Source organism: Pelmatolapia mariae, linkage group LG5 (genome assembly GCF_036321145.2).
Source record: "Pelmatolapia mariae isolate MD_Pm_ZW linkage group LG5, Pm_UMD_F_2, whole genome shotgun sequence".
Classification (NCBI taxonomy): domain Eukaryota; kingdom Metazoa; phylum Chordata; class Actinopteri; order Cichliformes; family Cichlidae; genus Pelmatolapia; species Pelmatolapia mariae.
The window spans coordinates 20,499,538-20,523,847 of record NC_086231.1 but is presented as its reverse complement, the minus strand read 5'-3'; the positions used below and the strand labels follow the sequence as shown (position 1 = coordinate 20,523,847).

Genomic DNA, 24,310 nt, shown 5'->3' with positions numbered 1-24,310 from the left:
TTCATTCCTCTCCTTCTTACGGGATGCCACTGGAACTTCAGTTTGCAAACCGGAGAAAGCAAAGTATGGGGGTGGGGGGTGAGGGGATGCAGGAAAGAGATGGCAGAGATGAGGCTTGTCTGTCATATGATCCTGGGGTTGCTGTGGCAACTGCTCCCAGTAGTCAGATGAAGGTGTGTCAAGAGCATCGTCAAGTGAGAAAAAAAGGAGAAATGTGTGAGAGCGAGCTTGTCTTGTGTATTTTGATTCCTCCTTAACCAAGTCTGCCGCACAAGAATAAACCTGCTTCTCTTACACTACAAAGGTCATGTTCTACTTTTTTGTGTGTGTCATTTAAAACTATCAAACAGGATTCTGGCCTCCGACAGAGTTTAAAGGCAGGTAATTACACTCATTTTCTATATTCAATCAAAATAGAATAATAATAATCGAATAATGTCTTATTATTAATGATTATAATCATTAATAATAATCCTTCCATTTAAAAGGAATCTGATAATGATGCAGACACGTCAATGTTAAAGCACAGGAAGCGGACATGTGGGAGCAAAATAAACCCATAAACTCAGCATGAAAAATGGCCTCTCAATACTATCTTCTCCCTCTATCTCGGCGGTAATAAAGAATATTCTGCTGGATGGTGCATGATTTATGGTCCCCTGGGTGACTCGGTCTGCTGCAGTCGTGTCGCACGTCCATGTCTCAATAGAGAAATGACCACCCACCTCAAGACTTACAGTTTCATCACAGAGATAAAGCTATTAGTCTGAGATTACTGCAGTGGAGTCCATGTTGGGAAATATTAAAAATAATCTCTGTATGAATAGTTACTGGGTATTTTTATGTTCCTAAACTGGGTTTTACTGACTTTTACATTGATTTCTGGACAAGAAGGCAACAATAACACCTCATCGCCTCAACCTGAGGTACATGTCTAACAGGAAAAACGCATCAGCCCAGAGTCATGCAGAGGCTCCAGTCTGGTTTCCAGCCGATGCTGAGTCATTTCAATTATTGATTACTGTTGATTTATTAATGCTTATTTATTGCTGAGTAATTTAAAACTTCTCATGTTTCCCTTTCCTGTGTCTTTGAAAACAGTAAGATTATCTGCTTATATGCTTTTTTTTCTGCTCATATACTGGCTCCCAAAAATCCTTTTATCAAGCAATTTCATTTGTGTAGAGCTAAGGCAATTTCGTGGTTAATAGGTAACTCTGAGTAGTCTGAGGGGTGGCTGTCCTCCCAAGGAAAATGTCAGAATAAGCCTGTGACCAGCAAGTGTTTATGCATGAGACGAAGCTGCCCTGGAAAGTGTTAAGAAAGCAAAGGAGGTGATGAGGTGAGTCTGGTAGAGAGCCAGGTCAGTGTGGATGAAGGGGTCTGCAAACCTGACCCTGACCTGAATCTTGGAAACCTGTCCTTCACTGTTTATATCAGGTTTTTAATAGTCCTGTTTTTGTGCATGAACTTTAATAAAAGCGCAAAACTTTGTTAGACACCACGTTAATTTGAGCTTTATTTGGTTGTTTTCTTTGTTTTGTTGCTCAGATCTGCGTGTGATTGTTGTTATCAGATATATTTTTTTCTTAAAATAAACATTTCCTTTAATATCAACACTGAATCTTCTCCGCTATAAAACGCACATTTCAACATTTTGCTCATTTCATCATAATACTGTCACCAGAAACCAGGCTCATTGAGCTCTACCTTAAATATGTTTGTTTTTTTCTTTTTCCTGAGCACTCTTTTTCACTGTGCCGACCGGTCATGGCTGAACGGCTTCAAATTTCCATCAACTGAAAAGCGAATGACGAAAACTGCGTCAGACGGTCGTTTCCTCAGGTAGGAGTGGATAACCTTGACAAATCCGCGCACAGTTGTAGCCCCCTTCATTCACTCGGCGTCCTTCTTCCGGCGCAGAGATGCCGCGATGGATCTCAAACAAGTGAAAGAGTGGGGCGTGTTAATTTGCCACTGTTGATAATAAGAGCCACTTCGTGCGTCACGGTGCGCTCTCCACCCTGCACGTCAATTGTTGGCAGTGCAGCATGTGACGCTCCGTCCTGCACTGTCCTGTGAGCGCTCAGTCAGTACCACAGCCGCACACACACACACACACACACATACACATACTCGTGGTGGATGTATTCATGCCTCTCTCCAGATATTCTCTGACAACTGCGATCGCTTAAGCCCGGATTTTACTGCTGCACAAGACTCACGGTGAGAAACTCTTTTCCTGCCATTGCTTCACTCAACATTTCTTTCTCGGCGCTGCTTAAAAGTAGTTTTAATTGTTCTGTGTCATACCTGAGATGCTTGCCAACTTTAAAGAGAAGTTGTGTTATGTTGCGAAATGACTGAAATGATTCAAATGTGCTCCGCGACGCACGCAGGTCTGGGTTCTGGAGTGACCTTGATTCTGCTCAGGACGAGCAGTGAAAACAGAGGCAGAGGTATCGCTATCATCACCAGATGTGTCACCTGGTGTTCCCAGAGAGTGATCTGTGTCGTAGTGTTGATGATGGAGATTTTCACAACCTGCAGCTGGTTTCCGCATGCTTTCAATTCACACAGTCCCAGCCTTTGAGGTCTAATGCTGCCATTTGGCCATTAAAGACATGCTTCAGACTTTTAACACTTTTTACTTTGTGAAACAGCTGATTAACCTTTAACTGTGGCTCAGACTTGTAGAGCTCGTTGATAATCGCAGGATCAGCTGATCAATGAAGTCTGGACATCTAATTAAGACTGATTGCAGAAGCTGATGCATACAGGGTTGCCTCTTTATAATCAAACTGCATTTTGCATCGTGTGACACTGTCAATAAGTAACAGCATCTGTATGAATGTTTACATGTATCACTAATAACCACCTTCTAGCTAATAGGTGAGGTCCTTCAGCCTTATCTGCAAATGAATATAACTTTTAACACACCGTGGTCTGTTTGTATTGGAAGGCTCAAGCCTCTCAGTCTTTGACATACTGCTTTTCATATATGCTGGTATTCGGATCTCTTTTTAGCAACAGACTGTTGGTAAGAAACAGAAATACTTTTCTATTCTAGGCAGCTTCATACATACATGGAAAACTGCTTTCTTGCACATGAAAGTGTGTGTGTGTGTGTGTGAATCCAAATCATGTGTTTTTACTAGACTGATGATGCAGCCTGTATATCTAAATCCCATCCCTCGTTACGGTGATGTGAAATCACCAGGAAAGAATAAGTATGCAAAGGCCAGGTTGTAACTGTGCGGTGAGAGTCTCTGAAGGACAGCACAATGAATGACCTCAGAGAAAGCGAGCCTTACCCAAAGGTTTCTTCCAACCTTTTGCTGTAGTATGAAATTGCTCCACACAGACTCGGTCTTAGCATTAGCTGGGGTCATCTGAACTGTGTGTTGATTTTTTTTTTCCAGAGGATTATTGGATGGGTTAGTTGATGTTTGCTGTTTTTATTTTTCCAGTGTTGGCCCCATGATGCAGTCGCTGATTGATATTACGTATCTACTGTAGCGTGGGATTGAATGACAAGACAGAAAAGCAGCACTCGGGTGGTTTTTACAGTTAATGCACACAGGATTATGAAGACTTGTGAATGGCTGCGCTTGGATTATTACATCATGGGATCATCTTGTCGTGCACAGAGGAGGAAATCTGTTTTAGGGATGTTTTGTTTTTTGTGTTTTTTTTTCTTTAGGACAGTAAAAGCGCATCAAGAATATGTAGGTTTGTTGTTGTCGGTAGAAGCTCTAAGAGGGTTTGTGGAGCATTTAAGGCCTGCTGAATCGGCTGATACTGAGGAAGCTTGTTTTAGGCTGATGTAAGCAGTGACGATGAGATCTCAGGCGCATCACTGCTGTAGCATCACGTGAAAGGTACAGCACCTTCATTCAGCTCAAGTGTGGAACTGGAAATATGAGCTCACAATCACAGAGAATACTTTTTCTAGTTAATTTCTTTTTCTTTTCTTTTCTTTTTCACTTCAGACCTCATATTTTGCAGTTTTTGCATCTCAGTTGGACAACATGATGGAGAAAAGAGCCCACTCAATAAGTAATGAGCCTATGCAGGCCTGTGATGTGGATAAGGAGAACGTATGAGGGCACTTCATCCAAAGCATCGTGTTTACTTCCTCTATTACATTTGGGTTGAACCAACCACTCCCTCAAAGAGGGGTGGGGATGGATGTTGGCGCAAGGCTCCAGAGGATTAAAGGATTTACATGAAAAAAGCTTCACTAAAGTTAAGCTTTTCAGAACAGGGAAATTAAATAGAACAATTTGCAGGATTGGGAATTTTTGGGACCCGAAAACATTGCATGAGATACAAAGAGCTGTGGTGAGGGGCTTTGTTTCCGTTCCAATCACTGGTGAGCTTTTCTTAAATTCGGATACTGCATACAGTTGCAAGAAAATGGTAAAATGGTAAATGACCTGTATTTGTAATGCGCTTTACTTATAACTTTAGAAAAAGGTTATTATCCTTCTAAGACCCGAACTCTTCCACGGCATGCATTTTTAATTTCTCTTTGATATTTGGGCATATTGGGGCCCGATGAATGTAAAAACAAAGAATTTCCAGATTTTTTTTACCTTATTTTTGTTTTTATGAAAAATCAGAGCCACATATGAGGATATTCGTTTAAAATTTTGATAGAACAGTAGCAGTATAATGTCCTTGTAAATGGATATCAGGCCCTTGAAGAGGAAAATTGAGTATTTTGGTCTAAATAACCCACAATTTGATGTCCACATATGTGGACGCCAGGTCCTAGGAGGTTATATATGCTGTAGATATATATTTCCACATTTCTACATAAATATGACCACAAACATCATAAGCATAACCCAAGCAAACAACACAACAAGACCATTTATTTTTTAGTTAATCGATTCAATATTACGTCCCTATGTGGCAAAGTCGTGTGAATCTTTGCTTTCAGTATCTCGATGTGACCCATTTAAGTGGCACGAAGTGCAACTAAGCATTGATCAGCCGCGTGTGATGGCTTGGAGAAGTGCACCCCAAAGCTCAGAGCACATTGCACTCCAACATCTCTGTGGGTTTCCTCACATGAGCGCCCCACTTCTGGCCCTTTCACAATACTTTGTGTTGGTCATTTAATAATATAAACCATCTATTGCAATCATGACTCAGTTTTTCAGTTTCAGATGTCTTGACATTTTTTTCTTTTAGAATTTGCTACCATAACTCAGACTTCATGAGTGCTGGCCCAAATGCAGAAAGGCCTAAATCTTGACACAACAAGATCGTGTTTTACAGATGGGATAAGGTTCTTGTTTTTCTTTTCATATGAACCAAATGGTTTTTGGTGTTGTGCATCCACAAAGTCTCCTGACTTTACCACACAGCCCTAAAGGCTGTAAACGGACAGCAGTGATGTTGTCTTTGCAGCCCTGCATTCCTCAGTATTGTTGTTCTCCTGGTGGCGGACTCATGAGCATGACCAATAGCCAATGTGACATTTAGTTACTTAAAAGTTACCCTGGAATCACGTGTGACCTCTCAAAATGCCTGACTGGTGGAGTCTAAATTCTTTTTAAAGGATTGTTTAACCCTCTCCAGCCTGATGAGCATCAGTCATCTTTTTTCCTCAGGTCCTCGGGTGTTCAGACAACTCATTTCTTCACGCCACGATTCACTTCCTTTTAGTGCTTTTCAGACTATATCAGAGGTCTGATATTTAAATGCTGGTCAGAGTCCACTAACATCTCAGCGTCATCACCTGTTGCTTTTATATTCAAATTTACTGCTAATACCGCTCCTCATCACAAACGTATAATATTGGATCAAATTCTGCAATAAATCAATGTGACTGGTTCTGCTGGTTTCTTATTTTCTCCCTTAAAGACTTGTAGTAAACTCTGGTAATGTTTTAGGTCACATTTATGCAGAAGCATAATAAAATTCTCCCCAAACCTTATTCTTTCAGAATAAGCTTTCAGCTGTCTTTGTGACAAATTGTCTGTGATCCTGTCTTTATGGTGCCATTCTTTTTTGGCTCTGGAGAGATATAACCATGTGTTACAATCCAGTGGCTTATTAGGAGGTTAACCAAGCAATAAATGGGGTAATACTTGTGTCAGCTACTGTACAAAGTGTTATTTAACGATCACAGTCAGGAAATTAGACTCACCAAGGGCAGAAACCTTCTACTATTTTATTCACAATGTAGATGCTTAACGTTATTATCATTTGATAATACAACATCATTACTAAGTTAAATGTTATGATGTCCAAACACCATTTTGGGTGCAACTTTCGCTCTGTTTTGTTTTTCTGATGCAGGACTGAAGCCAAGAACTGAAATCCAGCAATCGCTCTTCAGCATCGCTCTTCCTTTCATCCCCACCTGACGTTTGGCCTCTGTCACTTCTTCCTGTCTCTCGCTCTCTGTTTCTCTCTCCACTCACCCCCACCCCCACCCCCCTCCTGACCCTCAGCCTCCCTGATGCCTAAGAACAGCAAGGTGACACAGCGCGAGCAGAGCCATGAGCACGTCACAGAGTCGGTGGCTGACCTGCTCGCACACGAGGAGCCCCTCGACTACAAGAGCAGCTCCCTGAATGTCGGAGGGGCTGCGGGGAAGAAAGTCCCTCAGATAGAGGTCCCTGAAAACGATGGGCGACCCGCCTGGAACAGCAAACTGCAGTACATCCTGGCCCAGGTGGGCTTCTCTGTGGGCCTGGGGAACGTGTGGCGCTTCCCTTACTTGTGCCAAAAGAATGGAGGAGGTGAGTTAGATGCAATACTTACAGCATTTACCACATATATACATTCTTCTTTTTAAATATGATTCATAACAGCCTGTCTGGAACTTGAGCTCTTTTAGGCATCCTACTCATGAGGATTTTGCACTTAAATTCTCTGGAACTGATGAGAATTACATTTATTTTTTCATTTAATTAATTGACTCCCTTACATGTTACTCCACCAACACTGCCAGGAAGTAATTAATTATCAATTATCATTTATCCACATTCAGTTATTATGATGATGGAGAAATTAGATTCATATTACCAGCTGCGGCAGCACGGCTGCTATTGTTGTTTGTGTCTTTGTGGCTCACACTTTTCTTTTGACACTTACTGTAGTACTTTTTCCCATATTTAGCAGGTATTTATATTTCAGTCTCTGTGGAACAATTTTAGTCACAAATCTTTACAAAACCAAATGAAGACTGAGGTCAACGATGGCTTTGGTCTGAGAACTCATGATGTCACATTAATTTTGTAAAGTTGTGTTGAGCAATAACTCTTCAGGCTTTCTAAAGGTCTTTCAAAGGTTTTCTTTGGGCATCGGCTGCTTTTTTCACTCATTTTCAGTCATCCTGGTACCTCACAGTGTTCAGAGCAATGTCACTGAATGAATGAATCGTTCAAGCATAAAAAGGCACATAAGAAAGGGGATGAACCAGTGTTTTGTCTACACATAACAGACAACTTAGCAAAGAACCAGTTATAAATTGTATTTGTACTAACAGGCATAAAATGTATATCTTACATAATGTTATATGTTTTTATAATGTATACATTTTTTTAGTTGAATCTACGAAAGATATCAAAAAATAACTGGACTGAAAACCAGTGGCAACAGGGTTATGGAGTGATGACTCCAAATTTGAAATGCTGTTTCAAAGAGGAGTTCAGGAGAGAGGTACAACAGTGAGTGTCTACATTTTCCCAGCAAAATATAAGAGGTTATAAATAACAAACTCTAATACAAAGAGAAGCTAAATTTCAAAAGTAAAAAGAACTAAAAGCTACAGATCCTACAGCCCAAACAGAAATCAAACATGAAAACCATCCAGAAGAAATCTTATAAATAAACAGGGATACAAAACCCATACTAGAACAAATTATATTATCAAAGGTTCAGCTTAAAACTCACCAGGTAATATATCAAATATGAAAGCATCCAAAGTATTAGGATGAAAAAATGAAATAAACAGGAATAAACTTGTAACCTATAATCAAAGAACTGAGAAAACCAAACAGAAAATAACTAATAATCAGCCAGAATTAGCTTAGGCATTATAACAGATGCATGTGGATATTAAGAAAATATTCTTGTTAACATTTTGGTATTGATCACTCAGTCCTATTTGAGCAATGGGATTTGTTTTCTTTACAGACAAGCATGTTCATTTGCACAGGCATGATCCCAGCGAAAAGCCACAGAGAGAGCTGTTCATCTTACGACCTCGACTATCAAAAACGACACGACACTTTCATTCATTTCAGCCCTGCCAAGAGCGCAGCTGTACTGTGCATAAAGCAGCCAAGTCTAAAAATAGCTGCATTATTGATTACTATAGCCAGTAGGGCAGGCCAGGCTCAACTGATACTCTGGTAAACAGAGAGCTCTATGGAGAATGAATGTAACTGTATGAGGTTTTATTTTTCTCAGGTATGCATGTACTCTATGTAATCGGAGGCGTATGCAGTGTAAACTGGTGTTCATTGTAGGAAAAAACACCTTGTCATCATGGGCTGACAGATCTGCTCTTGCTTCATTGGTTTAAGTGTTTTTAGCTTTACTGTTTGTGCCTGACTTACAGCATATACGTAGGATTTATTGCCTATAGGCCAGATTTACTGCCAGTAATCTTGCACCAGCACTTGCCAGGTTATGCAATTTGACAAGCAGGCATTTTTCATTGTGTAATTTGCTGTCTGCCACCCAATTACAAACACATTAAAGATCAGGGTTGCTTGGGCGCTACTGATGTGTGGACTCCTCTCTCGTTTCCTCCTTTCCTCAGGACACGCCTTTCTCTTTCTCGTTCAGCATCCTCTGTCGTTCTTCCTTCTGTGAGATGCCTATCCTACATTACATTTTTTTAGTGGCCTCTGGTTTCAACTAGCGGGTGATGAAGTGGATTTCAAGTTTGGCAAGAGACCAGAATCACTCACTAAATTTAACTTCCTCTTTATTTCAGCTTTCTGGATTTAGCCTTTTGCCTCCTCTCATCTCTCTGCCTCATTACTCCACTGACTGTGAGATGCATGTACTACTGAATGTAATTCCTGCTTCTGATGTATTAATAGTACATGTTTGCCAGCTATAAGTCTTTATATCTGGGATGATGACTCACCCTTCACACATAAAACACAGTTGCGTCCTAATGATTCCTCTCTGGATTAAGCTCCAAAGGGGACAAATTCAGACATCCTTTAAAATTAAACTATATTTCAAAGAATATTTATCAATGAGGCTGAGTTAAACAAAACAAGTTTTATTCTGGCAAAAATGCTGTCAGGAATATACCAGGTCATGCAATAGGCAATCTTGTTTCTCTCAAGCTTAATTTTTACTTCTACGTTACATCTGCGACGTACCCTGTGTGTAGTTAGCAGAGGGATTTCTTTCTTTAACTTGATCTGTTATTTTCTATTTAAATTAAAAAATGAAGGAAACGACAGGAGGAAACAAAATTACTGAACTGACCAATCACAGTCATTGTGGGCTGTATTCAAATTCAAATTCAAATTTTATTTGTCACATACACAGTCATACACAGTACGATATGCAGTGAAATGCTTATACAACTGCTCGTGACCTAAAGAAAAAAAGAAAAGGCTATGAATAAGATAGGAAATAAATATGAAAATTAAAAAGGGTAAATTTAACTAGGAAGGAATAAAATAAAATATATATATGAGTTTGTTGAAAATAAAATAACTGTACAACACAAATTAGAATGAAGGGCAAATTTAACTGGGAAAGAATAAGATAAAATATATATGAATTCAAGTTTAAAATAAAATAACTGTACAGCAAAATACACAATACACAGTATAGAAATATATAAGAATGTATGAAGAAATATAATATATATACAATAACAGCAGCTGTACAAGTATTAAATGGAAATGAAGAAATATAATGTCCAGTGTTGTGCAAACCACATTGTAGGTGTCTTGTAGGTGTCTCGAAATAGTTATATTTTCTAGAGAGGTGCATCTCAGAGCTTAGGTTGTGCCATAGGTTATGGTGTGGGGTTCCAGAAGGGTTAGTACTTAAGACGTACAGTGAATAATTAACCCAGACACAAAATCCACTGTCAGTCTTGGTCCATCACAGCAACAACAACAGCTGCAAACCCAAAAAACTGCAGGTAATTTTGTCAGAGACACCCTCCAAAACAGACAGCAGCCGCGGTGCATAGCTGCAGTTTAACAAGCTGAAGCTGCACAAGTCACCTTTGTAGGAAGTTCTTAAGTCAGTGATCTGGCAAATAGTCAGCAAACAGCTGGGATGCTCTCAATCCAGTTCATTGCGTTTTTTATTTAGTTAATTGTAGTTTTTAGTGGTGTCAGCCAATGGTTATTGAAGCCATCGGTTGACCATTTCACTGTAGTTAAACCAGATGTAACAGACAATAGAATAGAATAGAGTCGCCCTTTATTGTCACTGCACAACGAAATTGTGGGAGGGAAAAAAACTCATGCGCCGCCCGGGAATCGAACCCGGGTCGCAAGAATGGGAATCTTGCATGATACCACTACACCAGCGGCGCAACGGTATGTTTCTAATGGAGGCCCATCATAGCATAGCCCGCTTTACCGTGCACTTTTTATGCTAATATTTTCATCATGAACTTCGTTTTGTATCGCATAAAACCTGAGAGCAGTGACTGAGGGTGTTTAGTGGAATCACGGGAGAAGTAAAAAGGTTATTTTCCCACAGAGTTTGATACAATTGTCCTACTTTTACTGTAGCAGCTAGAGGACACCCAGTGCTACCCATTAGCGTAGCACTAGCATTTTACAGCACGAAAAGGCCCCTGTCCAGGGGGACAAGGACTTGTGATTTCCTGTGTAAGTTAGCCAACCAAACAGCAACACTTTTTTCCTATAAACACCAAAAAAAAATTTGTTTGTTTGTTTGTTTTTTCAGGCGCCTATCTGGTTCCCTACTTCATCCTCCTCCTCATTATTGGCATCCCTCTCTTCTTCTTGGAGCTGGCAGTGGGTCAGAAGATCAGGCGTGGAAGTATCGGGGTGTGGAACTACGTCTGTCCCCGCCTGGGTGGAATAGGAATGTCAAGTCTGATGGTAAGCTGAGATGCTTCTGTTCCTGTAAGGAGTGTGAGACAGAGCCATCATCTTTTTAACTGTGAGCCAAATGTACACTCTTTCTTTAGCAGTGCTCTTAAAGTCTTTAGCGGCTCCATAGGAAGCAGTTTGACAAGTGAAGCATGGTGATAAGATCAGAGAGGTTCTATCTATTTATCTATCTAGTTAAAGTTATATCTTGATGCAAGTTTATGAAGGTACTGACGTGTCTGAGAGTGGAAGGTCTTACTTCAGAGCTGCAGAAGTAGCTATAAATATCTCACAGAAGATCACTGTTGAAAAGAGAGCACTTCAATTATTCATGCTTCCCTCAACCTTATTTAGCTTCTGAATGTCCTTGCTGGCAAGGCTGCTCCAAAGACTGACAGCAGCATTGGGACATGCACAAAGCACCTGCCTCATTTGCATGTTTTTCTCACTCTGCACAGATGTTCCTCTGCACATGTGATGTCTATATCAAACCTGACATCACATATTTGTACCTCATTAAATGTTATCTGGTTGTTTCTGTCACATAACGCCATCTATCTGTCTGTAGGTGTGTGGCTTTGTGGGTCTCTACTATAATGTGATCATCGGTTGGAGCATTTTCTACTTCTTCCAATCCTTCCAGTATCCTCTCCCATGGAGTGACTGCCCAATCAGAAAGAATGGGACACTTGCCAGTGAGTTTATATGAACTTACTTTAGTGCAATACCAACATTTGTTAATTGACAGTAAACGCTGTTTCACAGATGCATTAATTGTCGTTAGTTTGGAATTAAAATTTAAAAAAAAACAACCTTATGGTAGTGCTAAAGGAAGAGTCATAGAATCGCAAAGAATCGCCTTCTGGGGACTAAATTTCTGAATTTCTCTCCAAAATTTCATGGTAGTCCCTCTCATTAGTTGTGCAGTTACAAAAGATGACTAAAGGATACGGCCTCCAATGCCATTCTGCTAGGATGGCTATAGATAAACAGGAATGACAGTTTTGTTCAGACACAGGTTGCCCAAAATGTAAAGCTAAAGTTTAAAGTGCAGCAACTTAAGTTTAGCTATGTAACCTAGTTATTCCAAACTGTGATATTTCCTACATATAACCAGAGTTAAAGGAAAAACCCTGAAGACTGATCTGGACTTAATGTCAAGAGTCTCTTGGCTAAGAAGAGGAATTTGGGGATGGAAAAGCAATTTTCCTTTTAGGCAACCATTTAAAGAAAGGATACAAAAAGAGTTCGTATTTTTTCTCTCGTACAGTTCAGAAATTCACACATGGGTCTTTCAGACAGTGGGCACAAACAGCCAGTATGAGGATTAAGATGAAAGACAGTTTGGATTCTTGAATTCTCGTAAAACCACCAATAACTTGAAGTGATTATTTGGCCCACTCTTCTTTACAACATCGCTTCAGTTCATTGAGAATTGTACGTGTTTGTTTATGAATAACTCTCTTAAGTTCCCATCGCAGCATTTCTCCCATGTTGAGGTCGGAACTTTGACTGGCTTTTTGCAGAGCCTCGATTCTTTTCTTTTTCAGACATTCTGTTGTAGGTTTATTACTGTGCTGTGCTGTGATGGTTGTCATGACCTAGCTGTGGCCAAGCTTTAGCTGTCGAACAGATGGCCTCACTTTTGACTCTAGATATCTTCGGCATACCGAGAGGTTCATGCTTGACTCAATGACTGCAAGGTGCCCAGGTCCTGTAGCTGCAAAAACAAGCCCAAATCATCACCCTTCCACTACCATGCTCGGCAGTTGGTTTGGGGTGTTTGTACTGACATGCTGCTTTTATTATCCCCAAACGTGGTGCACTGTCCACTTTAGTCTCATCTTTCCAAAGGACATTGTTCCAGAAGTCTTGTAGTTTTTTCAAATCCAACTTTGCAAAACTAACCTGTGTTCTTTTTATAGAGAAGAGACTTCCCACTGGCAACCCTTCCAAACAAGTCATACTTGTTCAGTCCTTTTTCTAATTGTACCCACAAGAACTTTAACATTTAGCATGCTATCTGAGTCCTGTCGAGTCTGAGGTGGAGCTCTTCGTTTTTCTGCACTTTCTCTGCACAGTCTGAGGTGAATTTGCTTGGATCTTCACTCCGCGGAAGATTGTGGCATTGTGTTAATACACACCGGAATGTTCCAGTTTTTATAGAGGTGGTCACTCTTGCTACTTACTGTTGTTACTTACAGTCCTGTGAAAATCTTTCTTTTTCACATGACTGTACAGGAAAACTGTCTTAACTGCAGGTCACTGATGCATTTAATGCAGACCGCTTAGGGTTTGATTTTTAAAAGTTCAGTATGATGAGAAAATCGTGCTACTGATTTGGTGAAACATTGCAGACTGCACATAATTCTCACAGTTATACTTCAATGGATCGCTGTGCTACAAAGCTTCAGTCTTCATCAACACTCCTGAACAGAAGACACAAGCTGTCTTCCCTTCACTACAACTTTCTGTCAAGACTTCACTTGCCTAATCCAGATTAAAAACCCACTGGAACTTATTCGATTAGTGGTGATTATATTGTAAACCCTGGGGCAGCCAAAAACCAGCATGTGAATGACTCAGCAAGGCTGGCAGAAAGACGGGGGAAGCAGAGATTCATGCTGAAGGACGCTAATGCTGAAGGACAGCAGCAGACTGTAAAATATTTCACGGCCGCTGCGATGACATACACGTGGAAGCAAATCGATCAACAAACATAGTAAAGAACAACTTGATTCAGTTTAATTTGTGAAGCATTTTCACCTGCTTGTGCTTGACTTTTTTTCTGTGTGTGCCGTGTGTGTCTCTGCACAGATAAAGCTCAGTAATACGTGATCATATTATCACAACACCGCTGCCTCTCCTCTCAGCCACACACAGTGTATTTTATTTCTTCAAGGTAACAAGTTAATACACTGTGAGGAAAATCTCAAGGGTTGTGACTTTGAGTTGTGTGTTTTGCATACCAAGTACACAGATGACCTTGTGTAAGTGAGAAATATAAACCAGCCAAATCTTGTAATACTGACCCCGAGCAAACATCCTCTGCACCAGTATACTCTCCTTTCGCTCTCCTCAGCCTCCCTGCAGTCTTTTCAAACCTTTTCTCTTCTTGCTTCCTCATTATCACCCAAATTAAACTTTTTCTTCCTGTCATCTACAGTTGTGGAGCCAGAATGTGACAAAAGCTCGGCTACGACCTATTTCTGGTACCGGCAGACTCTGAACACGACCAGCACCATCGCAGAGAGTGGCGGCCTCAACATCAAAATGACCCTGTCTCTGCTGATAGCCTGGATCATTGTCTGCCTCGCCGTCATTAAAGGAATCGCTTCCTCTGGGAAGGTTGGGAAACCATGACACAGAAACAGATAAGAGAAAAGTATGGAGGCTTGTTTTTTGCTGAATGGATGTCTTTTTCTTTTGCACCTGTACAGGTGATGTACTTCAGTTCTCTTTTCCCCTACGTGGTGCTGTTCTGTTTCCTGGTCAGGGGTTTAATGCTGAAGGGCTCCGTAGATGGTATCGCTCACATGTTCACTCCCAAGGTTAGGATGAAAGAGTCATTGTTCCTCACCTCTATTTTTTCAACCATGCACGCTAACAAAAACCTCTCCTCACATCTCAGTTGGAGAAGATGCTGGAGCCGCAGGTGTGGAGGGAGGCCGCCACCCAGGTCTTCTTTGCCCTCGGTCTGGGTTTTGGAGGAGTCATTGCCTTCTCCAGTTACAATAAGATTGACAACAACTGCCACTTTGATGCCGTGCTCGTCTCTGTCATCAACTTTTTGACCTCCATTTTGGCCACACTGGTTGTGTTTGCTGTGTTGGGCTTCAAGGCCAACATCATGAATGAAAAGTGTGTTGTGGAGTAAGTTGAACACTAGCTTTTTTTTTGGCAACATTGAATGTAACCCCCCAAAAAAGAAACAAAAGTCCGACAGCAAGGTTCATGAGTACTGCATATTAACCAAAAATCACACCTCAAAGTTACAATCCCCACAGTCTTTATGTTATAAACAGTGGCAGTTATCCTTATTTTCTGTCACATATATGTTGTTACAGTGATGGATCCTCATATTTTCAGATACTGTGGTCAGTGCATGTGCGAGCAGTGCTTTTGAGCCAAAAGACCCATCTTCCGATTGTTCCGAGTTCTTAGTTTCTGATGGCGTTTTTATGTTCATGGCTCTATCTGATGTCAAAGACATGGAAAGTCCCCGCTTGAAGACAAGATGATTCTTCTCAAAGTTTTAGCCTCATAAAATAAATGTACCTAAATATCTCTAAAACAGTCATCATACACACGCAGTTTTGGCTGTGAGCACAAACCTGCTATTCAAACTTATATGAGGACCAGACAATCAGGGGAAAGTTAAAAATTAAATTAAATTAGGATGTTTTTTGTTTTTTTAATAAATTTGAAACATGCAAACTACTCTGGTAGTGTCCAAGAATATAAAATAATAATAATAATACATTTTATTTGAGGGCGCCTTTCAAAAACCCATGGTCACCTTACAAAAGAACAAAATTAATAAAAGAAGCAATAGTCATAAAACACATAAAATAAGTTAAAATTGCAAAGCAGAACTTGACAACAGATAAAATCAGCACTAAAGCGAATAAGCCAGTTTGAACAGATGTGTTTTGAGCTGTGTCTTAAATGCGGGAAGAGAGTCTATATTTCTTATGGCTGGAGGAAGAGCGTTCCAGAGCCGAGGAGCAGAGCGACTGAAGGCTCTGTTCCCCATAGTGGTAAGATGTGCGGACGGAACAGTAAGATGAATAGCAGATGAGGATCTGAGCGGGCGGGAGACAGTGGTGATATGGAGCAGGTAACACAAAATAAGGGCAGGGATAGCTCAGTAAGTAGTGTGGTCGCCCCATGATCGAAAGGTTCCAATGAATGGCTACCCTAATGTACCCCTGAGCAGGGTACCGTCCCTACACACTGCTCCCCGTGCGCCTGATTTGCGGCTCCCCACTGCTTCACTGAGTGAATGGGTTAAATGCAGAGAGAGTAATTTCTCCACGGGGATCAATAAAGTTTACATTATTATTATTATGTATCTGGAAATGAGCATAGTAGGTCTTTGAACTATGGGAGGAAGCCAGAGAGCTTATTTTGAGGTCACAGCACTAACCACTGCATGAAAAATGCATGTATCCATTTACTCTTTTAAAAATACATGTTTTTGGCACATTAACAAGTTAAAACTCTGTAAATTTGTTCCAAACGCAAAGTACAGGAGTCAAAACCACAATTTTTGTTGCACTTTTTACCTGCCTAATTATTTATGAGGAAAAAAATTACATCCTTTATAAAGAATATGAGGGTACCAAAGTGTAAGCTAAATAGGTCTAAATTGTCTCTATTGTGATTATTTATTAAATTACTGAGTGGCAGGTGAAATTGTAAATGAATGTTTGTATCTAATTTAAGATACAATTTAATCTAATTAAATTTAATCTAATCTTTAAGTAATTTAACAGCAATTGTTTTTTGTTTGTTTTTTTTCAAGAAATTGTACCTTACATGGCTTTTTGTCAGAGCATCTGTCAAGCAGTGTGGCACAAAATATGTATTGGATTCATTGTGATTCTGACCTTTTCTGTCTGCAGGAATGCAGAAAAGATCCTGGGATACCTCAACTCCAACGTCCTGAGTCATGATCTTATTCCTCCACATGTGAACTTTTCCCATCTCACCACGTCAGACTATGCTGAGATGTACGGGGTCATTAAAACGGTCAAAGAGGACAGCTTTCCCCAGCTGGGTCTGGAGCCGTGTGTTCTGGAGGATGAGCTGAACAAAGTGAGCCTTTGGCACACATAACTCAGCTGAAACCACAGCATGTTCTGTGTTTCACACCTCTCAATGTCTCTCTGCAGGCTGTCCAGGGCACCGGCCTGGCCTTCATCGCCTTCACAGAAGCCATGACGCATTTCCCAGCATCTCCCTTCTGGTCAGTCATGTTCTTCTTCATGCTCATCAACCTCGGTCTGGGCAGCATGATCGGCACCATGACTGGCATCACCACACCTGTCCTTGACGCCTACAAAGTCCAGAAGGAGCTTTTTACAGGTACGCCGCTCCCCAGCACCACCTCCACACTGACTCCCTCAGCCTCCGTGCTATTAGTAGTTGAAACCCCTTGCTCAGCACTTAGAAAGGATTAAAGTACATCTGGGAATGAGCTGCATTAGTATTTATGTGCTCTGAGCAAACTGAATGGAAAGCAGAAACAGGAAATAATAGCACTTAATGGCAAATAAAACCTTTTTAATTTGCGCTTTCTCATCTGTTTTTTCAAACTTTTTCCTAATCTTTTCTTCCAAATGAGCTCCAATTGTTTCTGTGTTTGTTTCAGTGTGTTGCTGCATCATCGCTTTCTTATGCGGCTTGTTGTTTGTTCAGCGGTCGGGAAATTACTTTGTCACCATGTTCGATGATTATTCGGCTGGTCTGCCTCTCACTGTAGTGGTCATCCTGGAAAATCTGTCTGTTGCTTGGATATATGGCACCAAAAGGTGAGGCTAACTACAAGATGCTGCTCAAAGCTGTGTATTAAACTACAAAAGTGTATCCAAGGAAAGGATCCTTACTGCAATTTGTTGTTCTTTGTCAGGTTCATGCAGGACCTGGAGGACATGTTAGGTTTCCGACCTTATATTATCTATTTCTACCTTTGGAAGTACGTCTCCCCTCTCTGTCTTATCGTTCTCATCTCGGCCACTGTCATCGAGATGGCCATCAGCCCACCAGGATACAACGCCTGGGTTCAAGAGCTGGTCAGTCTGTCTGTGTGTGTGTTTGTGCTGTTTTGGTGTAAAAGAAGTTTTCAAATGCTTCACTCAGGGAAAAGAAGCTAAAACACAACACAAAAACTGCTAAAATATAAGCAAAATGTCCAACAGCAACAGACATATATGACAAATTGTACTTAGTTTTTCACAGGATTGCATACCGTGTCTCTGTGTGAGTAAGAATAAACAGCACAGAATAAATTCCCACCATTACACAGCCACACAGGGTGTACTTTGTAGGAGTGATTGGGGGGTTAGTTTTCACCTGGAATGTTTGAAAAGTGTTTCCTTTCATTTCACTTCTCTGTCATTTTAGGCTCAGGAACGCTTCCAGAGCTATCCTCCCTGGGCTCTGGCCATGTGCTTCGCTCTTATCATTGTAGCCATGCTTCCGCTCCCTGTTGTCTTCATCGCCCGACACTTCAACTTGATGTCAGACGGCTCTAACAAGCTGTCTGTCTCTTACCGTAAATCTATGATGAAGGACATATCCAACCTTGAGGAGCAGGATGAGGCTAGATTCATCCTTGGAGGCAAACCAGGCGAGGCCCCATCATCAGGGCCAGCACGCAAACCCTTCCTGACACCTGGAGGAAACAAACCCATGGACTCCCTGTCTCCAAACATCTGCTATGGTACTAGCTACCAAAATGCTGCCATAAGCCCCACCACACCAACTACACCAAGCACACCTCTCACACCAGAGTCTGACTCTTGACTGTTGCCCAGACTCCCCTCTGACCACCCCTGTAGCACAACTTTACCCATGAGGTCTCCACTGGAGCTCAGCGCAGCTCCAGGAATCCTCACCACTGCCCTGCTAACGCCACAAAACTGTACGTAGCCATCCAGTTTATGAGCACATGCTTCCAAAATAACACGAAGGAACTTCATGAGAAGATTTCCAGAATGTTTCCGAGCATCTGGAAGTTAGAAAACAGGAAAAAAGGGACGCATTTCACTCCTTTACAATAAACGAAACTCTGGAACCAGGTTGAGATTAACAGTGACACACTACATCTGTAAATATTTAAAAACATCAGGTTTATGTGCTCAGAATGAAGTTCTGTTATCTGATTTTCTTTGTCTTAGTTTAAGGATCCCCTAGCAGACACCGACCCCATAGTATAACGAAAACGTCTGCACAGTGCAGGTAGTGTGAAAGAATGAATGTAGTAGAGTTTGTGAGGTTCTGCTGGTTTCCTATGTAGCAATAATGGGTGTCAAAGCCATGTACCACTTAATACACAGCAAGTTTTCTTTATATTAGATGTTATGCAGTCGACAAGGTGCAGCTGAAAAGTTCCAAAACCACACACGATTCAGATTTGGACAAATTGTTCTTCAAGGTCATGCTCAGCACAGCTGTGGGAAGTCCCATTTTCACTCCACAGTGTGCACTGTGAATTCAAGTCACAACTAAACTCTACTGTAACATCCTGAAGTGTCTGAGGAAGACATTCACAGCAAACCACCTGACCTGTGGTGTTTGCCACTGTGTGCTGGCACACAAGGAATCAAAAAAAAACAAAAAACACTCGACTCTGTATGTTTAAGAAAATGACCTTAAAGGTGAGCACTTCCAAATTAAGATCAGGTAACGTTTTTGGCCACAGACTCGCAGCTCTGTTCTGATGCCGTGAGATTTGTTTTCATAGGACTATGCTTTGTAAAATATGCTAAGACAACTCTGAAGGCACCTGTTTATGTTCCAATCAGACCCCAACTCCACCTCCTCCTGTAATTTGCGTGTAGAGTCTATTGTTGTTCATTTTGTAAAAACAAAAAAAGGTGTAAAATCACATTGTACAGTATAGTTATAGTAATGTAACATACCTTTAAGACTCTGGGTTTTATTAACCGGGAGATCAAACCACTGTTTCATTATCCATCACTCTCACGTCTTCGTCTCTGTGCTGTAGAAACACACTCATTTCAGTTTCTCCACCAAAGAATTAAAAGTAAACAACAAAACACTTGAAATCTGTTCCAGAATAACAGACCTGTTACACTGGACTGCAGTAAAAGTGAACTACAACCCAAAACACAAGGCGGGCACGAAGCACGCAAAGTTTGCTTTTCTCCTCCTTCAAAAAAGCACAAAGGAGATTTTGACTCACTGAGCACAAGCAGATTATTGGCTGTAACTGTCTCAAGCATTGATCCACATTTTAAAATTAACTCCTGCCGAGACACATTATGGGACACACAGCAATATAGATCTATATTGGCGCACAAACTCTGTTAACTTTGAACAAAAAAAAATGAACTTAAAATAAGAAAAATAGCTACGGACCAAAAGATTAAAAAGCAAAAATCCCAATTCTGTGAACTTATCAGCCGACCTGATAGTGTGCACCTTTGAAAGCCTTAGTCTCCTCATGCACAGACAGAAATACACATGCACACACATACACACTGCTCTCTGTGTTACAGGCCCTGCCGTGGCGCAGCAGGGCTTACAGTGATGGTCGCTGACTTGAGTTTAAACTGAGCACATTTTAATTCCTATTTAAAGGAATCTTTCATTTATTTTTTTATCACAGTATTTAAAGCCATGGTGTTTAGGTATAAATGGACTATATTTATATTCCTGTATATTTGCTGTTACGTAGGCGTGATGAATTACAAAGATTTATCTTTTACAAGCGTTTAGTATGTACACTGTGTATTTTAATCTTGTGTGACGCTTAGTGAGTCTGTACATTTTAGGACTGTTTTGTAGTTTGTGCAGCTGATTGTGGACATGAAAATGATGCTGGACTGTGGAGCTGATGTACGGTCTTGTTTAGTCGTGTGTGTCCACTTCAGGTTTAGTGGTCTAATCGTTCACCACAAGATGCTCTCAAAATGTCCTGTTAGCCAACAGGTTCATGAAAGACTGTCTCTAAAATATGTTTAGCGTAGATGACACAGCATGCTAACATCCTGAGCAGATATCTTTCCAGATGTGTACAAAACATGCAAGCACTTTTTTTTAGGTTGAAAAGATGGTTGAACCACTCTGAGGTCACCCATTGATTTTGGACTTTGTTCAACTTTTTAAGCCTCGGGTATTTGGACAAGAGGGTGGCATGCTAAGTTATAAGCTAAAGTTAGGCAAGCTTGGTTAAAAAGCTGCATTCATAATCTGTACAGCTTCAATGCACAATAATAAATACCTGCTAATAAAGCTCAACAACAAGGTTCCAGAAAGTAAATTTCTCCACAGGGATTTTAATTATGAGCTATAATGTTTTAGCCTTCGAAAGCAGACTCACTACGAGCTATGACATAATCAAACAATGGTGCGACAATCTGCTCCTGTGGAGCCCAAAAAGTCTGCATGAGATGGAAAAGAACTACACTACCCACAATTCTAAATTGAAAAAGTGACATCTCTGATTATGGAGGTTGTTGTTACCATGGAAATGTTAAAACGAGCAAACATCAGGTCATTTAGTGAGCGGTGATTACAGTCATTAATGAAGCACTGTAGCATACTGATAAGATATGATTTACTCTGCTACACACAACACAAGCTGCTAAATACGGCCAGCACTATCATACAACACTGTTGTTAACTATAAACACTACAGCAATGGAAAGGATTACATATGAAAAGGCTAAAAGTCGTTCCCTGAGGAATCTGGGATTTGGAGTGAGTTATGGGGATGTGTAGTTCTTTCACCATTAAGTACTTATATACATAGTCTGGTACTTTTGTCCCGTTTTATTTTTTCTTTGTACTACAAGGTTTAAAAAAAACACTCTATTTTAACACTCTTTATATTAAGATTTTCTGAAACATTACTGAAGGAAACAAATGGAAAATTAACTTCTTAAACCAGAACCCTTAAAAAAGTTAGTGTTCACTATTGAGCTGTGTTAAGAAAGGCCACACCCCTGACTCTAGTATCCAGATCTATTAGATTAAAAAACATGTAGCCAACACAGAGTCAATAAAAGGGAAATTTATCCATAGAAGCAAAGAACATTTTTAGTGCTTCAAAGGTTAGCATCTTAACATGGGAGCCTATAGGGATTGACTCACTTTTGGAGCCAGCCTCAAGTGGCCACTAGAGGAACTGCAATCCTGGAGGTTGCTGTTTGGGTGGTCCACACCTTTGCAAATTTATTTAGGGGCAGGTGAAAAAGTGCTGATTCAAAAACACAGCATCCAACAAGAAGCAAGATGACTATTATCAGCGTCCTCCAAAACATCTCCATCGACATCATTAAAATAAAGTGTCGTTCATACAGAGTAACGCAACAGGCATCTCTGGGGTTTTTATGCACTCAGAAGTAACATTGATGAAATACTCACTTCTACCCACATCAGAGACAGACAAACACTTTACTGGAAAAATCATATATATATTTACTGGATGCAATCTTTTTTGCAAAGATTGCATACAGTTTGGGGGGGGGAAACACAGACACATGTATCAGGAATATGCTGTGTTTTTTTCAACTGCTCTTGATATGAAAAATACCGTTTCCTTTAACAGTGTAAGGATTCAGAAATGAATGTAACACGGTAGGTTTGATCCACAAAGTGGGATTTTTTTTCTGTTTGATTGGTTTTGTTTTTCTCTCTGAATCAAACATTTTCAGCTTCCAAGGACATTTTTCATCCAAATGTGCATGGAGAGACCTGAGCAAAGGGTTTGGCTAATCCTCCTTTGGCAATGTTTTTGCCCCCTGGTAGTAGCTCTATGAACAGCAAGTTGTCACAGTCCAGGAATTAGTTTTCTGCTGTGTAATGAGTGGATCACTAGTGTGGTTACAGATGTTTTGTGTTTGGTGTGTGAGCCGTTTTAGTGTAAGAGTATATCACGCAGACATCTCTGGTGTGTTCATGTGTGTAAATAATGTTATGTAACCAAACTATTCTGGAGATAGATTTCATTAATGCGATGTAGATTAATGTCTTAAAAGTTTTAGCAGTAAGTATAACAAAAGTTTAGAAATGAATGTGATCAATGCACTTTTTTCACAAGACTGCAAAAAGCTAAAGTCTGTTTTCGTTGTCTTGTTTGCAGTACATTTAAAATTTGATGAAAAGCAATATGATGTTATTTAAATGACAGAATAACTGTGGCTGAAAGCAAATCCTGGCACACAAGTGTCTGTGAAAAGCAATCCTTAGACATAACCCCCAACACTGGTATGTGTGTGTGTGAGATGTGAGTTTGGCTTGGTGTGTGCAAGGCCTTAGTGAGCACACACTTCAAACACTATACAGGAGACACATGTCCCTTTACAGCTTCCCTCTCTTTCCTCTTTCATTTTATGAATGTATCATACTGAGAAATACTGTAAAAATTGTGACCATAAAAAAATTATTCTAATAAAGAGTGGACAAGCTGCTGTGACGTTTCTGGACTTTTTTGGTTTAAATTCATTCTTGGTCAAAGTAAAACATGATTTATCAGATGTTGGTGGTGATCGATATATCAGCCAGTACTATTTTTTAGAGATATCAGTATCGGCATTTATAACAGCCGATAAATGAACATTTTAAAAGTGAAGAAGAGACGACCTGCAACGCTGGGAGTGTTGATGTTACATAGTTTGTTTAGGTGAGGGCGCTCTTCAACTTCCCTGTTGGCAACACGTGTCTGGAACATAAATGCGACTACAGATCACAGCAGAGTCGGGTGTAAATGAGTTATCCACAAGAGTATTTTTAAACTGTATTGCTTTATTATGTTAGTAAGCACTCATATCTAACTAGACATAACAAATGTCAGGGAAATCTGTCTGTTTAAATATAGTTTTTTAAACAGATTTTTAAATATCGGTATCTATATCGGCCTTAAAAATCCCATATCAGTCGCACTCTAGCTGAGATCACATGACTGACACAGCCAGTCGTCATTTATTTCTTTGCCTTCTGGGTTGCTTGAACATTATGTTTTGGGTCATTATCCATTCACACTGTGAAGCGATTGTCTCAATAATACGCGCAGAGAGTATAGCCCTGTACACTTCAGGACTCATCCTGCTGCTTCCATCAGCACTCACATCATCAATAAACACTAGTAACCAGGTTCAACTGGTAGAATCGATATATAAAGCACTGTTTTTAGAGTCAGAGCCTTTTAAATAATCACCATAGACTTTAAAACACGACACACAGTTTTAATATGCACAATTAGCAATTAATAAAAAGATAAGAACCAAACAGTCTATTCTTCCTATTCTGCCATACCGAGCAGAACAGGAAGATTAGACAATGAGTTCAAATGCAGACTAATGACAATCTCCTCGAGACTCTGCAGTCTCACCAACCAGCACTGCAATATAAAATCTACACAATTTCCCTGCCTGCTAGATTAAATTATCTCCCTTTAACCACACTGTTAAATCCATCATCCTTAATCAAACATGCATTTCAAATACAGAGTATTTGAGTAAAGCTGGACCAATAGAGGA

At 40.3% G+C, this 24,310-nt stretch overlaps 1 protein-coding gene and 1 non-coding gene across 3 annotated transcripts; one reads left to right on the top strand and one right to left on the bottom strand.

The window, feature by feature from the left end:
• The first annotated feature begins 1,929 nt into the window (after positions 1-1,929).
• On the top strand, positions 1,930-23,242 carry LOC134627757 (sodium-dependent neutral amino acid transporter SLC6A17-like). Of its 2 annotated transcripts, none has more exons than XM_063474124.1 (12): positions 1,930-2,226; positions 6,471-6,761; positions 10,930-11,087; positions 11,647-11,773; positions 14,245-14,426; positions 14,519-14,629; positions 14,710-14,951; positions 16,706-16,898; positions 16,976-17,168; positions 17,455-17,614; positions 17,713-17,875; positions 18,207-23,242. In XM_063474124.1, the coding sequence occupies exons 2-12, from the start codon at positions 6,479-6,481 to the stop codon at positions 18,606-18,608; spliced, it is 2,214 nt and encodes a 737-aa protein (XP_063330194.1). In that variant the 5' UTR covers positions 1,930-2,226; positions 6,471-6,478; the 3' UTR covers positions 18,609-23,242. The 2 variants fall into 2 exon arrangements, with proteins under 2 accessions (XP_063330194.1, XP_063330193.1); XM_063474123.1 differs by having other exon boundaries at positions 6,316-6,761.
• trnag-ccc (transfer RNA glycine (anticodon CCC)) lies at positions 10,479-10,549 on the bottom strand. The gene has a single exon. It is a non-coding gene; the product is annotated as a tRNA-Gly (tRNA).
• Positions 23,243-24,310: the final 1,068 nt, after the last annotated feature.

Coding starts and splice junctions, on each gene's coding strand:
- LOC134627757 (XM_063474124.1), top strand. CDS start 6,479: ATGCCTAAGAACAGCAAGGTGACACAGCGCGAGCAGAGCCATGAGCAC. Junction 14,427..14,518: donor GAATCGCTTCCTCTGGGAAG/GTTGGGAAACCA, acceptor GCACCTGTACAG/GTGATGTACTTCAGTTCTCT. Junction 14,952..16,705: donor AATGAAAAGTGTGTTGTGGA/GTAAGTTGAACA, acceptor TTCTGTCTGCAG/GAATGCAGAAAAGATCCTGG.